The sequence below is a fragment of the Dreissena polymorpha genome, chromosome 2 (assembly GCF_020536995.1).
Source record: "Dreissena polymorpha isolate Duluth1 chromosome 2, UMN_Dpol_1.0, whole genome shotgun sequence".
Taxonomy (NCBI): Eukaryota; Metazoa; Mollusca; class Bivalvia; order Myida; family Dreissenidae; genus Dreissena; species Dreissena polymorpha.
Window position 1 is genome coordinate 76084125 of NC_068356.1, and position 18141 is coordinate 76102265.

General features: G+C 35.5%; 2 protein-coding genes across 6 annotated transcripts in view; one reads left to right on the top strand and one right to left on the bottom strand.

Moving 5' to 3' along the window:
• LOC127867689 (hydroxysteroid 11-beta-dehydrogenase 1-like protein) overlaps positions 1–18137 on the top strand; it is a 70253-nt gene extending 52116 nt beyond the window's left edge. For all 5 annotated transcript variants that reach the window (XM_052409016.1, XM_052409018.1, XM_052409014.1 and 2 more), the window contains 5 exons: positions 3904–4034; positions 5120–5218; positions 9211–9424; positions 11230–11367; positions 12220–18137. In XM_052409016.1, the coding sequence (XP_052264976.1) occupies positions 3904–4034; positions 5120–5218; positions 9211–9424; positions 11230–11367; positions 12220–12452 (815 nt within the window). In that variant the 3' untranslated portion in view covers positions 12453–18137. The remainder of the gene's footprint in view (positions 1–3903; positions 4035–5119; positions 5219–9210; positions 9425–11229; positions 11368–12219) is intronic.
• LOC127867686 (atrial natriuretic peptide receptor 1-like) overlaps positions 1–18141 on the bottom strand; it is a 740759-nt gene that overhangs the window by 105822 nt on the left and 616796 nt on the right. The gene's annotated exons all lie outside the window — the stretch shown is intronic.

Consider the following 18141-nt stretch of genomic DNA (forward strand, 5'->3'; position numbering starts at 1 on the left):
CGATCTGGGGCCTAAAGTTGGGGTCTCGTCTTATAGTCAATCCGTCTTACAATCAAAGAAATACGGTATCCCCCAACGGAGTCCCAGCCCATAATTATTGTATAGTTCTGCCAATTTCTTATTCATTCTTAGCACATTTAAGCTTACAACATTCAGACTCAGACCGATTCTTCCTAATGAAATGAAGTTGTTTATGTGAGTTTGTTTTTGTCCTACGTACACAAAATTTGCCCCTTTTCAACTTAGAATTTCTGAAACATCATTATTGTTATCGCAGATCATTGTTCTTTGTGTACTCAGCTGGGTTCATAGTAGGGCAAGGTCATAAAGGTGTTGTTGTTCAATTCAGAATTATTTCAAGACATTTTGTTTGTTGTTAGTTAAATCACATCTCATAATAGAGAGAGTCATCATACCACAATAAATCGCTAAATGTGGTGATTGATTAATATGAAGGTCATAGGTAATTGGGTTGTTTATGCTCAATTCATATCTAAGTTAAGGTCACTTAGTAGTTCATGCTCTGTTCAATCTAGGTCTATGTGCTGTTCTTGCCCAAGTTGTATCTAGGTTAAGGTGACTGGGTGGTTAATGCTCAGTTTTATCTAGGTCAATGTCCTTGTGCTGTTCATGCTCAGGTGGTATCTAGGTAAAGGTGACTGGGTGGTTGGTTCATGCTCAGTTCATATATTGGTTAATGTCCTTGTGTTGTTCTTGCTCAGGTAGTGTCTAGGTTAAGGTCACTGGGTGGTTGATGCTCAGTTCAATCTAGGTCAATGCCATTGTGCTGTTCTTGCTCAGGTTGTATCTAGGTTAAGGTGACTGGGCGGTTTGTGCTCAGTTCAATCTAGGTCAATGTTCTTGTGCTGTTGTTGCTAATGTTGTATTTAGGTGAAGGTCACTGGGTGGCTTGTGCTCAGTTCAATCTAGGTCAATATCATTGTGCTGTTCATGCTCAGGTTGTATCTAGGTTAAGGTCACTGGGTGGTTGATGCTCAGTTCAATCTAGGTTAATGCCCTTGTGCTGTTTTTGCTAAGGTCTTACCTTGATTAAGGCCACTGGGTGGTTGGTTCATGATCACTTCAAGGTTAAGATGACTGGGTGGTTCATGCTCAGTTCAATCTAGGTCAATGTCTGTGTACTGTTCTTGCTCAGGTCATATCTAGGTTAAGGTGACTGGGTGGTTGGTTCATGCTCAGTTCATATCTTGGTCAATGTCCTTGTGTTGTTCTTGCTCAGGTAGTGTCTAGGTTAAGGTGACTGGTAGGTTGGTTTATGCTCAGTTCGTATCTTGGTCAATGTCCTTGTACTGTTTTTGCTCAGATGGTATCTAGGTTAAGATGACTGGGTGGTTGATGCTCAGTTCAATCTAGGTTAATGCCCTTGTGCTGTTTTTGCTCAGGTCTTACCTTGATTAAGGCCACTGGGTGGTTGGTTCATGATCACTTCATATCTTGGTCCATATCCTTGTGCTAATCTTCCTCAAATGGTATAGGTTAAGGTGACTGGGTGGTTGATGCTCAGTTCAATCTAGGTCAATGTCCTTGTTCTGTTCTTGCTCAGGTGGTATCTAGGTTAAGGTCACATGGTGGGTGGTTCTTGCCTAGTTCAATCTAGGTCATCATGTTGTTTTTGCTTAGTTCACCTCTAGGTAATTAACTTTAAGATAATGTGAGAAACTTCATTATTTCAATTATATTGAAAATATAATTAAATAGAATACACTTTCTGGCATAAATTATGAATTTCACCAAGTATCTGGTTGTTTCCTAAATAGTTGTTAAAAATGTTTTCACTCATTTAAACCTAAGGGTCTTCAAAAGTTTACATTTTGACATAAATATTTAAATGAATAATAATTTCTTTTTAAAATTTATTGTTAAAATGGAACAATGGATGTTAATTTTTTTGTATGTTGAAAATGTAACTCATTTTTATGAATTAGTGTAGTATATTCATAAATTAATGACATTTTTAGACTGGGTTTGTTTTTATTGCCATCACATAATCTAGAAATGACACCATTTTGACAGTACATGAAATACTTTGGTAATAAATTGCGTATTCATTAATGAAATCTTTAAATTGATGTACAAATGTACATACAACATGACTTTAAATACTTTTGAATTGCATAATTATGTTAATTCATTGGGAGGTATTAATTGTTTGAATAATGTGCTACTTGTTGTTTTTTGGACATAAATTAAGATAATGGAAGTACTTCTTTCTTCTGACCTTGACCTTTCTATCTCACCTGAGCACAGCTTATAGGCTAACCTTTTTTTAGCTTTTTATTTCTGTTGTTAGTGTTGCAACATCAACATTTACCTTTTGAACACTATAAAGGCCACATTTATTGCTCAATCGTCATGAATCTGATTGAGAACGTTTTGTTTGAATGAAATATCAGACGAATTTGATATTTGATAAAAAAAAGTTTGTGAATACTTTAGAGGCAATATTTATTTCTCAATTTTCATACAGCTTTTTAGGTTAATTTGGTCAATTTTTTTATTCGCCGAGTTCAGAACTGGGTCACAATAGGGATTAAAAAAAGGAAAAGCTTGTGAACACTCTAAAATTCTAGAGGCTTAAATGTGTACCCAATCTGTTACGGAAAATTGCTCAGATATCTTTGCTGAGTTTGGAAGTTCGTTACATGGGATCAAAATAAACTAATGTAAACAACCGTGTATAGCATGCAACAATGTATTAAGGCACTTGTTTTTTTATTGCAAAAAATATTTCAAGCCTAAAAAACTATTATTTGACACCCAAATTGCTGCATTTTTACTATTAAATATAAAAATAGTCCACATTGTTAAAAAGGCACGTTTTTGTCATTGGGACTGACAATTTTGAGATATCTGGAAAAGACATATTTCTGAATATATCGTTCAGAAGATGGCAAATTAATCTTTTAATAAAACGCTGTTGTACACTCTTAAGGTGCAATGACATATTATAATGTGCTCAATAAGTGTCTAAAATGCCTATTAGCGTGTCAAAGTACTCAACTAGTCATGGCACAAATTACTCACTAAACATTGTAAATTATCGGTACACCAAAAATACCTGTTTACACCTACCTTGACCAGTGAAAAAGACATTGTTTGCATGTGACGTTAATACCAGCTATCAGTTATAACAGGCCAAACGAAAGCTGTCAATGCAAAATTGCATGAACACAAAGCCATTTTTTGTATATTTTTTTTTCATTTTTTGATTGTTGTCAATAACAAAACATCAATGACCATCAAAGTCAATGAAATACCATGGTGACCATGGTCATTATTTTGTCTGGTACCGAACGTGCAGACCTAGCTAGGGTATGCATTTGGTTAGTACATGTACATTAACCATTCTCCGTAAAAAGGGGGTTTAATGCATGTATGTATAGTGTCGTCCCAGATAAGCCTGTGCATTCCGCATAGGATAATCAGGGACGACACTTCCCGCTTAAACTAGATTTTTGCTAAGAAGAGACTTTCTTTAAACGAATAATATCATAAAAGCGGAAAGTGTCGTCCCTGATTAGCCTGTGCAGACTGCACAGGCTAATCTGGGAGAACACTTTATGTACATCCATTAAACACTTTTTTTACAGAGCACGGCCTAAATGAATTACCCCTTTGCATGCTGGGAAATTTGTAGTGTGCTCAAATGTCGTCTGCTGAATTTCTAAAATTAGCATTTTCTTAGAATTTTTTCAAAGAATACTATCAGAATAGCAAACAGTTTGGATCCTAATGAGACGCCACGTTCTGTGGCGTCTCATCTGGATCCAAACTGTTTGCAAAGGCCTTTAAAATTTGGTTCCAGCGCTGAGGGGGTTAATAAAAAAAAAAGTTAAAAACTTGGTTTCATGGCATTGCCATGCATCTTGCCTGTAATTTCAGACTCATTGAAAGGCAAGAGGGTGTTAGTCACTGGTGCCTCCACGGGCATCGGTGAACAGTTGGCCTATCACTATGCCAGGCTTGGGGCCAGCGTTGTTGTAACAGCCCGCAGGGAAGATAAATTGAAGGAGGTATATTGTTATAGACATATATATTTACCTGACAATGATTTGTATGCTTGTTTGTATTAAAATACTGGTATGATGTATGCATAAGTCATTAAATTTGGAATTTACAAGAATATCCCACTAACTTACAGTTTTGCTCTTAATTATCTTTTTAAAACACATTCAGAAACAACACTGAGTTTGAATAAAGGGAACAACTCAATTATGCAATTTATTTTATTATGTACTTCACAAGTGTCATTTTGAGTTGGCCATGCAGCTTAAGTGTTTGAAACAACTCAATGAGAGATTACAAAAATATATACCGGTACATCTTAAATAAACGTAATTGGCATCATGAGGGCCATATTCGCAAAAAAAAATAGATAAACAAATAATATTTTAGCATTTAATTGTGATTAAATGTAATTACTAATTAGTAAAGTGATTCCTAATTAATGAAATTACTCTAATTATAAGCAGTACAAATAATGGGTAGACACATTTATATTGTTCACTCTTCTTGTTCTTACCAGTTATTATATGAAACATGTCAAAAGGGTCTAATGCTATATGCGGCCAGTCTGCCCAGGGGCTCCAATTTCCACTAATGAGACCACTGATAACGTGCGATAAGTTTATAGCAGACTGGTTAGCTCCTAACCAGAATGTGATGATGCGCAGACTGGTCTTGTGAAACTTCTCTGGCAGCATACAGCAGTTGACCCATTTTGGCATAACTTGACGCTGTTAGGATCTATAAATGAAAAAAATATCAGTTTATTCAGTGAATAATTAGTGGCAATATTTTATATGAAACACGATGAGCAGACTTTACCAAATTAAAAACTGTATATTATGTCTTTTTTCTGATTTAATATTTAGTGGCAAATATGAAAAAAAATATATGCTGGGTTACAATAATTTGAAAATATAACACTTTTATGAGGTGCTGTGTAATATTTTTCTCATATTTTTTGTCGCTACTAAAAATCTCAACCATAATAACTGCTGTGTTCAGTATTGCATGTAACTGGACTGTAACATATTATATTTGCATTCTCCACAAGTTATTTTTTGTATAATTCTTCAAACAAAAAACACTTCAGGTAGTTGCCAAATGCAGTGAGCTAGGCAGCTCCTCCCAGAAATACGGCTACATTCCCGCGGATATGGCTGATCTGGAGGGCACAGAGCATGTCATTCAGGTAGGAATTGTTTGTGTCTTGTTCCTAAAAAACGGGGCCTCATGTATTGCGCAGTCCGCACATGCTTATCAGATCCTGTGATAATTGTCCCCTACCGGTGAAACCGGAGGGGACTTATGGTTTGCGCTCTGTGCGTCCGTGAGTCCGTCACACTTTTCTGGATCCTGCAATAACTTAAAAAGTTCTTCATATTTTTTATGAACCTTGAAACATGGATAGATGGCAATATGGAGATTATGCACGTCATTTTATTTTGTTCCTACATCAAGAATTCTGGTTGTTATGGCAACAAATATACAAGAAATATTGCTGAAAATGGTGGAGTTTGACCGGGACCATTGCTTGACAAAAGTCTTGTTCTAAAAGTTCTTATGCTAAGCTTGATTAAACTATGTATTCATATATTGTTTTGGTAGAAAATAAAAGGGGTTGGTTTATTGATGGAAATAATAAGTAAAATCTGGATCGGGTGCTTTTTCACTGAAGCATGAAGCATGGTTGATGAAACTCAGTGTGTGCATGACGGCCATGTGGGAAATATGCTTATTATACCCCCATTACCATTGGTAATGGGGGCTATATAGGAGTCACTTTGTTGGTCTGTCCCGAAATTTCATCAGATCTTCACCAAACTTGGTCACAAGTTGTATATAGATGGTGTTTAGGTTAAGTTTGAATATGGGTCATGCCGGGTCAAAAACTAGGTCACGAGGTCGCTTAGTGTGTTTTAAACCAAAAGTTTGTCCGGACCATAACTATGTCATTTATCTTTAAATTTTAAAATAACTTGGTACATTTGTTTACCGTCATGGGACGGTGTGTCGTGTGAAAAAAGTACGTCAATATCTCAAAGGTCAAGGTCACACTTGGAGTTCAAACTTCAAATGCTTGTATGGGTCAGAACTTTATCATTTATTGTGAGATTTTAAAATAAGTTGGCAAATTTGTTCACCATCATTGGACGGTGTGTGGCGCGAAAGAATTACATGGATATCTTTAAGGTCAAGGTCACACTTTGAGTTCAAAGATAAAAAATGGCCATAAATGATCTTGTCCTGGCAATAACTCTGCCGTTCATTGTGAGATTCTAAAATCATTTTTCACATTTGTTCACCATCATTAGACGGTGTGTCGCGTGAAAGAATTACGTTGATTTCTCCAAGGTCAAGGTCACACTTTAAGTTCAAATGTCAAAAATGGCCATAAATCAGCTTGTCCAGGCCATAACGATGTTGTTCATTGTGAGATTAAAAAATCATTCGGCACATTTGTTCACCATCATTATCCTGTGTGTCACGCGAAAGAATTATGTCGATATCTCCAAGGTCAAGGTCACACTTTGAGTTCAAAGGTAAAAAATGGCCATAAATGAGCTTGTCAGGGCTATAACTTTGTCATTCATTGTGAGATTTTAAAATCATTTGGTACATTTGTTCATCATCATTGGATGGTTTGTCGGGCGAAAGAATTACGTCGATATCTCCAAGGTCAAGGTCACACTGTGAGTTCAAAGGTAAAAAATGGCCATAAATGATCTTGTCGGGCCATAACTATGTCATTCATTGTGAGATTTAAAAATTTCTTCGTATATTTGTTCACAATCATTGGATGATGTGTCATGCGAAAGAATTACATCGGTATCTCCAAGGTCAATGTCACACTTGGAGTTCAAAAGTGAAAAATGGCCATAAATGAGCTTGTCCTGGCCATAACTATGTCATTTATTGTGAGATTTTAAAATGACTTTGTACATTAATTTTGTTCACAGTCATTGAACGGCGTGTCATGCGAAAGAATTCAAGAGTTCAAAGGTCAAAATGGCCATAAATAATAACGGCATAATAATTCTTAAAAATCGCCATAAATTAGATTCTCTTGTTTTGTGAAGACAGTATGCAAAATAGTCTGTGTCAATGCGGCACTTGGGGATATACGTCACGTCTGTGACAAAGCTCTAGTTATTTCATTATTTACAATCAGACCAAAATTGTGGATGCTGTGTTTACAAAATTAATTGAAAATTAAAATCTGAATCCTACCATAACTTTATCTAAGGAGATGAAATACAGTGTGTGGATAGATGGCCATATCGATAATATGGGTATTATTTCACTTTGTCTTTTTTTTCATAGAAAATGTGTGGTTGCTATGGTATCTGAGATAAGTGTAAATTAAATCTGGATGCTGCCATATAATTATCAAGAAGAACTTTTGCTAGGCAGATTATACTTGCTGCAGTATTATAAGAGAGATATAAATGTATGAAGAGTATACTAGTTATTTCCTCTTTTTTTGTCTGACCAATACCTGTAATTCATTCTTATGCTTTCAACCCTACCCTGGCAAAGGACTGCTGTTATGTATTTGAGAACGCTCTTTTTATACCCCCATTGAAAATGGTACGTATTATAAGATCACCCTTGGCGGGTGGCGTCCACAGCAGTGTCCGCTCTCTAATTCAAATAGTTTTCATCCGATCTTCACCAGACTTGGTAAGAAGTTGTATCTAGACAATATCTAGGTCAAGTTCGAATGTGGGTCATGCTGGGTCAAAAACAAGGTCACAGTGTCACTTAGTGCAGTTCAAGGATTTAGCATGGTGTCCGCTCTCTAATTCAAATAGTTTTCATCCGATCTTCACCAAACTTGGTCAGAAGTTGTATCTATACAATATCTAGGTCAGGTTCGAATATGGGTCATGCTGGGTCAAAACTAGGTCACAGGGTCACTAAGTGCATTTTAAGGATTTAGGTTGGTGTCCGCTCCTTAATTGAAGTAGTTTTAATCCGATCTTCACCAAACTTGGTCAGAAGTTGTATCTAGACAATATATTGGTCAAGTTTGAATATGGGACATGCTGGGTCAAAAACTAGGTCACAGGGTCACTTAGTGCATTTCAAGGATTTAGCATGGTGTCTGCTCTCTAACTGAAGTAGTTTTCATCCGATCTTCACCAAATTTGGTCAGAAGTTGTGCCCAAATGATATCTAGGTCAAGTTCAAATATGGGTCATGCTGGGTCAAAAACTAGGTCACGAGTTGTCCAAAACCTTCAAACAGGCGTATCTTGTGACAGTTTGGCACTCTTGTTCTTGATATTTTTCTTAAAAAATACATTTGCAAATGTTAACTGTTCCATTTTAGCAACAATGCACCCGTGATGGAGTATACAGTCTGTGAAGGATTATTGTTCAACTTTGATGTTCTATAACATGACATGGTACTTAAAACTTCTGTGTTGGAGATAGTTCCAACTGAGCAAGGAGAGACATCGACAGTAGCCTCGAGTTTTATGAGACAAAATGTCTTGCATAAGAAACTGGTTGTTAATGTTAAGATTAAGGTCATACTTTTTTATCCTCTCTTTTTATCATTACGGAAGGCAATCCACAAATTTTGAGTCTGATTTAAGACAAGGCACAATTTTTATGCTCCCCCAAAATTTATTTTGGGGGGAGAATATAGTCGCCGCTTCGTGTGTCCGTCCGTGTGTCCGTCCGTGCACTTTTTGTCTGGGCTATTTCTCAGCAACTAATAACCGGAATTCAATGAAACTTTATGGGAAGCTTCAATACCAAGAGGAGATGTGCATATTGTAAGCGGGTTCTGGTTTGGATGATTTTTCACAGAGTTATGGTGTTTTGAAAAAAAAATCTATAAAAAAATTCTTGTCCCCCCAACTACTGTGCCCTCAAGATGTTTCCTTTTATCTGAATATATAGTGCAATATTGTGACAAAAAAAAACTTTGGGGAGCATCTGACCCGTCTCTGACGGTTTCTGGTTTACTGGAGACAGTCAACAAACTGTGACAACTTTATTGCAGACTGTTGTAGACAAGTTTAAATAAGTTTTAACATTGAGGCAGTCAGCAAACTCGTATGACTTAATTTTCAGTCTGGTTAAAGGCTGATTAAGAGTATTTTGTACAGAAGACATACTGTCGACAACTTTGGAAGACTGAATTTTAGACTGGTTCAAATTATTTTTACAGGAGACAGTCAACAAACTTGGTGGACTGGACATCCTTGTCCTCAACCACATAATTCTCCTGGACCTCGGCGTCTGGACTGGTTCGCACCACAACCTGTCACTCATTGACAAAGTGATGCGTGTTAACTACCAGTCTTACATCTACCTTGCGTCGCACGCGCTACCTCATCTGGAGAAATCTACTGGCAGTGTTATAGTCCTCCATTCCATGGCTGGTAACTATACACAATTAAGTGTCCTGAATTATGTTTGGGCGTGTCGTGTCAAAATGGGCCATATGCCATGCGCAGGCTGCATAGCTTCAGACCAGCCTGCCCATGTGCGCAATCCGGCCAGGATCTACCCTTTCTGCTCATGAGATCATGATACTGTGTGTAACTTGACAGCGGACAGAGTAGCTCCTGACCAATGAGATCATGATACTGTGTGTAACTTGACAGCGGACAGAGTAGCTCCTGACCAATGAGATCATGATACTGTGTGTATCTTGACAGCGGACAGAGTAGCTCCTGACCAATGAGATCATGATACTGTGTGTAACTTGATAGCGGACAGAGTAGCTCCTGACCAATGAGATCATGATACTGTGTGTAACTTGATAGCGGACAGAGTAGCTCCTGCCCACAGTGCAAGATTGTGACATTAACAAAATTTGTAAGTGATATTATTAAGAGCAATGACATTTTAAGTTGGAAATTATTTATTTTCATAGAATTCTCCACCACAACTTTTTATACTAAACGGTACTAGTAAACCTGTAATTTTTCATCATGGGCTATTATAATACGACAGCTATGTAACAATCACTTGCAGTTTGCAAAGGTTTTTTGACAGATATGAAATGGTATTATTTACTCAAACAACCCTCTTATGATTTTATGCAGCAGGACTTAAGTCCACTTGCTTACAAATTCTTAAAGGAATTTTACAGATGGTTTAGGGTATTGACTCCCCTAATATGATTTGCTAAAGAGTGTTAAGGCCCATCATTTTACTGTTTTTATAGGGACTTTGCCAAATATCTTTCTTATCTGTAGTTTTAAACAGTTATTTTTTGTTGTATATAAGATTTGCCAGCCACATGTTTAAGTGTACTCAGGGTTAAAGATTGCTCTAGAAGGGTTCTGAATACCAAATTATCAATCGCTCAGCAAAAACATCACTTCATATAGTAGTTTTCACATATCATCGCTGTCGTTCTCAAACCTCGTAGCTACAAAATGCCAACTTTTCAGGAGAGAGAAAAAAACATCTCATTTTTTTATAATGATGTTTTAGAAATTGAAATTCTGTAAAAATACCAAACATATGAAGCTGCAAAATACGGTATAAGCCGTAGACGCGTAAGTCATACTGATAAGTCATACTGACAGTCAGACATGGTAGCTACGATATTTTGTCACCACAGTTTTGTCATTTTTATGAGGTACGACAATTCATCCTGATAGGAAACCTCGTAGTTGCAAATAAAAAAAATTATAAAAACGTTTTTATCAAATTTGTCCAAACGAAACGACGTACCTATAGGTGAAATGGCGTCGCTACGACTTTTCGCCGGGAAAAAAGCCAACAATCATTCTACAATAGTTCGTCACATCACGTGGCTTTTTCAAGGGCTCTGATTGGCGTAGAGTTATGAGATATAGCACAAAACACGCGCCAGACTTCATATATTGGCAATAGACGAAAAAAGTATTTTTAAAATTTTGGAGCTACGAGGTTTGAGAACGACAGCGATGATATCATAGTTCTATGTTGATGCCTAATCTGTGTTTTGGTCCCCCCATCTGTCAGTTAGTCTTAGTCAACACATGGTTTGCTTTAAAATATTGAAGCTCTACAAGTTGTTTGTTGTAGAGCTTCAATTTGTCACATTGTGATTGGCGTTTATGGAAAGAACACATTCTTGTTTTGGGTTCAATAAATCAAAGGTCGATGTCACATGTATAAATTAACTAACACATTCTCATTAAATAGGCTTAAGTTTCCTCCATAATAATGATGCTTTTTTCCGTTTCAGGGAAACTTGGACAGCCATTTGTTTCAGCATACTCAGGGTCAAAGTTTGCTCTTGACGGGTTCTTTGGGGGTCTTCGTCAAGAGCTGAAGCTGCGTCAATGTGATATTTCAATTACCATCTGTGTGCTAGGGTTGATAGGTATGTGACATGTAATTGTAAGAAGTATAAGAGGTGTATGAAATTATTTTATTAACTAAGTGTTGATAGCTTTCATATTTTCATTACAACTATATTCTTTGAAATACTGATGCATGGGTATTGTACTAAACAAACAGATGGTCTAATTATCATGCATGAGAAATCCAATTCAATAACTATTTTCAGGTTATTAAACACTCATTAATGAATAATAAACTAACTAAATAGAACAGTATTTTAAAGATGATTATTTCTTTAGTGAACTATTCCTTACCTATCAAGGCCTTTATCTTGGTGCATTATTGTCCCCTACCAGTGAAACCGGAGGGGACTTATGGTTTGCGCTCTGTCTGTCAGTCAGTCAGTCAGTCTGTCAGTCTGTCTGTCACACTTTTCTGGATCCTGTGATAACTTTAAAAATTCTTCATATTTTTTCATGAAACTTGAAACATGGATAGATGGCAATATGGAGATTATGCACGTCATTTCATTTTGTTCCTATGTCAAGAATTCTGGTTGCTATGGCAACAAATATAAAAAAATAAAATTAAAAAAATACTGACAATGGTGGAGTTTCACCGGTAGGGGACCATATTGCTTGGCAATCTCTTGTTGACAATGATAACTTTTACCTGAATGTCCATATAATGGTTTCCCAATATTTGTGCAAACATATTCAAAAATGATCTTTGTGTACTTGTGTTAGCTCTGAATTATTGTAGAAAATACAAAAGAGTGGGACACATCAACAAGCTGAACACATTGCAAACTGTTTTTTTCGCCCCTGAACCTTAAAAAAATCCTTTTGAAAGGCCTGATTATCACAATCATTTTCTTACTTTTATATCACAGGAACAGATAATGCTATCAACCAACTCAAAGACTACGGGCAGAACTTTCTACTCAGCATAGTAAAAGCAGAGTCTCCGAGTGCAACTGCGCTCGAGATTGTAAAACAGGGTTCAAAACGAGTCCGCCAGATGTACTACCCGTATATTCCGGTTTACCCATTGATCCTTCTACGGGACTGGTTTCCAGAGACATGTGAATATGTGAATCGTTTTGTGTACACCTTGAACTCCTAGTCGTCATCAAAACATGTGCTAGTTTGTTGTTTAAGTGTTAAAAGTGTTGTAAACATCTTGCAGGTTTTGTGTTTCTAAATGAATTCCAAGTCAATAACAAATGTTGATGTAAAAAACGATTTATTCATTTATATGTTTTTCCTTTACTGTTATCATTTCTTGTTCATGTTTAACTCTTTCAGTGCTGGAACTGAATTTTGAAGGCCTTTGCAAACAGTTTGGATCCAGATGAGACGCCACAAAACGTGGCGTCTCATCAGGATCCAAACTTTTTGCTATTCTGATAGTATTCTTTGAAAAAAATAGAAGAAAATGCTAATTTTAGAAATTCTGCAGACGACATTTTAGCAGAGGACACATTTCCCAGCATGCAAAAGGTTAAGGCTAGGAAGCATGTAATTTATGCACATTTCAAATTATCTTCCAAGAGAAAAAAAGCTTCCATTGTGAGGTCAATGTACATAAAATTAGTTATATTTTTATAGATAAAGCATCATAAAAATTAAAAATAATTGTTTGTTTTTAGCATAGCAGAGAGTATTGTGATAGATGTAGCAAATTCTGGTTTCAACCTTTTTTTATTTAGAGACTAAGTTGTTGACAGCTTAAACTGTAAGACTCTTTCAGTTTCTGGTGTTATGTGGATTTATTATAGTTTTTATAGGGTTTGTAGTTTTCATAAGAAGTTTATTTTTTTATGCCCCCCCCCCCCCCCCCCCCCGATTAAATGATCGGGGGTATATTGCGATTAAATGATCTGGGGTATATTGTTTTTGGCCTGTCTGCCATTGTGTGTCTGTCACAAACTTTAGCCTTGGTTAAACTTTTGCAATAACTTTTGCAATATTGAATATAGCAACTTTATATTTGGCATGCATGTGTATCTCATAGAGCTGCACATTTTAAGTGGTGAAAGGTCAAAGGTCAAATATATGCTTCAAAGCACAGTAGGGGGCATTGTGTTTCAGAAACACAGCTCTTGTTTATTTATTTGTTGCAGCATTACTTTTATTATCATTTTATTAATTTAGTTTATTGTATTCGTTTTAAAATGTGTAATTTTAATATTAAACTATTGCAGTAAATGCATATTATTAGGAACATGTGCAAGTATTTTTTTGGTTATGTTACAGTATTAATTTATATGCTCGACTTTGATGACTGTATGTCTGTTCGTACAGGAGTGTGAAGACTGCACTACAAAAATTCCTGTCTCAGCAATAACTTAATGCAAACCATCATAAAATAACATAGCGTGTCACTTGTAAACCAGCCTCTCTACACAAAGGTCAAGGTCACACTTATAAATCCAAGATCAAATATAGCCGTATAGCAACTGATTTGGACTGTGACTTTGCCATTATTCATGCAAATTTAAAAAAAATGTAGCAATGACCACAATGAGGAGGTGGATTGTCATATGACTTATATCATTGTCTCCCGACCTTAAAGGTCAAGGTATCTCTAAGAGATCAAAATTCTAAAAGCTTTTATTTGTTCATAAGTTGATTTTAGAGATGACAATGGAATGTTGGGATGTAAGTGGCCTATGGACACATGTCTTGTTTTGTTCATATTAAGCACTTTAATTGTATATGTTCATATTTTTGCTTATATATATAGGGACCTGTTTGCAAGATTACAAATATTCTGCCTGTAGATTCTAAAAAGAAATTATTTCATACAACAAAGCGATAAAAAAACTTCATGACTTAGAAATAGCTTAGAGATAATAAACAGCTTTTATTTGATAATTTCCAAAAACGAGTGCTAGCAAAGCAGAAATGTATCTATTATCACTCATGAAAAAAGATATGATCTTCTACTAAAATTGAGTAATATTATTCACTGTTAGAAAGCAAAGTGAGCTTAAATTAATTTTAATCTGTTTTCCAAGGTCTCTGTCCTTATTTTATTTCACTTCTGATATGTGCCAAAACTGCTCTTTACCTCACATCATTTTTTTATTATGATCAGAATAATAAGTTGCACTTGTTTGCTATAAAGGTTCTGGTTTAATTCATAGTAAACATTGCATGTTTAAGATATTAACATGTTACAATGAAATTGTTTTGATACACTTTAATATGCAAAAAGTTACAACAGAGTCTATACATTCTTCACTAGATCAAATAACAACACAATTTTAAATACTGTTAACAGAGATGGATTTTTAGAATGATAAAAATTATTGAAATTGATTTTATTATTTATCATTATGAACTGATTAGATTTTGACATGTTCAGTTAGTAAATTGTCATGCTTATGATAATAATATAAATTCTTGATGAAAGAAATCCGTTTTTACAAAAGAATGTGTTGATGTTTTGAAATGTGTATTTTATCGGCCTTGGTTATTGTTAATTCCAACAGTGAAAAGGGAAATTCTAATAACATGAAAATTTAACCACACATATTTTAAAATGTATTGTCAATTTTAAAATGTTTATCTCAATTCAAAATTGTATTATTTGTAATGACTAATGTTATTGAATCATACTACTTGTAGACTAGTAGTGTTTTATAATTGTGAAGCATCTGGAACCCTAGTCCCCAAATATCTTTAGCTCTTTCAGTGCTGGAACCGAGTTTTGAAGGCCTTTGCAAACAGTTTGGAGCCAGATGATACACTTCAGAACGTGGCGTCTCATCTGGATCCAAACTGTTTGCTATTCTGATAGTATTCTTTGGAAAAAAAATCGAAGAAAATGCTAATTTTAGAAATTCAGCAGACAACATATTAGCACACGGCAAATTTCCCATAAAACATTAAACATAAAACATGATGATACCTCTGGAGTATATCTTGCAACTTTACATGTTTCTTTTGTAGCTTTCTATAGAACTAATGCCTTTTTTTAGTTTTTTAAGCACATTGTATTATTTTCAATGGACTGTTGATTTAAAAAAGAAAATATTTTTGGTAGATTGTCATTTAAAACAAAAAGAGTTATTTTCAGATATATTTGACATGGTAGTAGTAACAAAAGTATTTGTTTATGCTGTTTCTTGTCAGCCTTAACTGACATTTAAATTTTGTCATTTTTCGGACAGCCATCATTAACATGTTGTTATACGAAAAAGAAATATTTAACAAAAATGTAATGGGATGTCATAAAGCTTTTAAAGTCTAACACTGCATGACAATTTATGACGGATTTATTACAAAGTTTTAAAATATTGAAATGTTTCTCTTTTTTGTTCAGTTTGATTTATGCAGACTTTTTTTAATTGTAATAGATTTAATTTGAATATATAAACATAAAACTGTTCCAAGTGGCTATATATATAAAGTGAATAGACAATAATAAAAAAATGAAAGAAAAAGTTTAATTTTCACCGTTCCTCAACTTTTAAGTTTGTAAGAAATTTATTGCAAATGAAAATGTTGTTATGTTTATTTTGGTAATTTAGCATTAGTTATAGTGTTATGAATCAAAATAGAATATAAGAGTACGTCAAGGGTTGTGTTAAAGAACAAAAAGTAGACTGTTAACGACAAATAGAGTGTAAAAAAAGAAATCCACATTTGTTAAGATCCAACAAATCAAATATCTCTGAATATACTGTTTATTTATAAATATTTGAACAAATTTGTCAGATTGATCGAATCCATTTAAAGGTAAAATCACAAGCCAACGAAGGCCAGCATAATGTGTTACATTTGCCTGAATCTTACTTTCAAAGTGTGCATTTTGCCCATAACACTCATAAATTGTGTATTAATTACTATGGCTTCTGAATATTTACAAAAGTTTGTATTTGTCTTTAAGGAAGAATTTAACTTAGATTACATGTACAAGGTGTTTGGGAGTCTGGATCGAGTAGTCGAAAGCCAACATTTGTTAAAGGGGCATATCAATGGCAAATATTTAACTATAAGATTATATTCTGATAAGTATTTATTAAATTATTACTTGACATAACGGTGTCATTTTTGTGTAAATTAACCTACAACTTTTTATTTTGATAAATCAGTAGTATATTTAGTTAAAAAAGGAATGTACTTAAAATTTAGGTATAATCATTTGCACAGTAGGCATTAGTTTGAAACCAACTGGAACCGTGAATCAAAATTAAGCTCATGCATTATCAAATGAGCTGCGTTCTGAGAAAATTGGGCTAAATGCATGTGCGTAAAGTGTTGCACAGGCTAATCAGGAATGACTCTTTCCGCCTTTACTGGATTTTCTTGTAGAAGAGACTTCCTTTATACGAAAAATACCATTAAAGCAGAAAGTGTCGTCCCTGATTAGCCTGTGTGGACTGCACAGGCTAATGTGGGACGACACTTTACACACATGCATTTTTCCCAATTTTTACAGAACAAGACACAAATGTGTGCAACACAATACCATAAACATCATATTGCAACTGAATACATCTATGTCCACAAACATATAAAATGCGCTTTGTTATCCCCACGCTTTTCGGAGAAAAAGTGGGGATATTGTGGTTATCTCCGTCTTCCGTCCGTCCGTCCTGGCCACTATCTCCTCCTACACTATAACACTAGAACCTTGAAACGTACACACATGGTAGCTATGAGCATATGTGCGACCCTGCACTATTTGGAATTTTGATCTGACCCCTGGGTCAAAAGTTATGGGGGTTGGGGTGGGGCCGGGTCAGAGATTTTTACTCATTTTTTAAAGTTATTTTACTATAATTTCTTCATTTCTACACAGATTGTCTTCAAATTGATACTGAACCTCTCTTATGACAATACGGTCAATCTCAACTATGCATGGCCCCATTACCAACCCTGGGGCGCCCTGCCCACATAGGCCACGCCTACCCAAAATTGCCTTTTACTATAATTTCTTCATTTCTACACCGATTCACTTCAATTTGATACTGAACCTCTCATATGACAATACGGTTAATCTCAACTATGCATGGCCCCATTACCAACCCTGGGGCGCCCCGCCCACATTGGCCACGCCCACCCAAAATTGCCTTTTACTATAATTTCTTCATTTCTACACAGATTCACTTCAAATTGATACTGAACCTCTTTTATGACAATACAGTCAATCTCAACTATGCATTGCCCCATTACCAACCCTTGGATGCCCCACCCACATTGGTCACGCCCACCCAAAATTGCCTTTTACTATAATTTCTTCATTTCTACACCGATTTACTTCAAATTGATACTGAACCTCTCTCATGACAATACGGTCAATCTCAACTATGTATGGCCCCATTACCAACCCTGGGGCACCCTGCCCACATAGGCCACGCCCACCCAAAATTGCCTTTTACTATAATTTCTTCATTTCTTCACGGATTCACTTTAAATTGATACTGAACTTCTCTTATGACAATACGGTCAATCTCAACTATGCATGGCCCCATTACCAACCCTGGGGCACCCCTGGGTCAAACATGCGGCGTGGGGATACGCGTCAGCCTCTGCAGCGCCATTTCTAGTTTAATACGAGTCTATACTCACATAATGTACGGTCAATATGCCCCTTTACCGAATTTTTGTTTAAGATTTTCTGTGGTCTAAATATTTTGTTAAACTTTGACAAATTTGTGCTGTGTTATTTGTACGTTAGTGGAGTTTTGTGGAGATATAAGCAATATTTATTGTTGTATTATGATAATTATGTTAATTTTACATTAATTATGAAATTAGTGTAATTATGCAGGAAATAAATGTTATCAAACCGTAAGGCA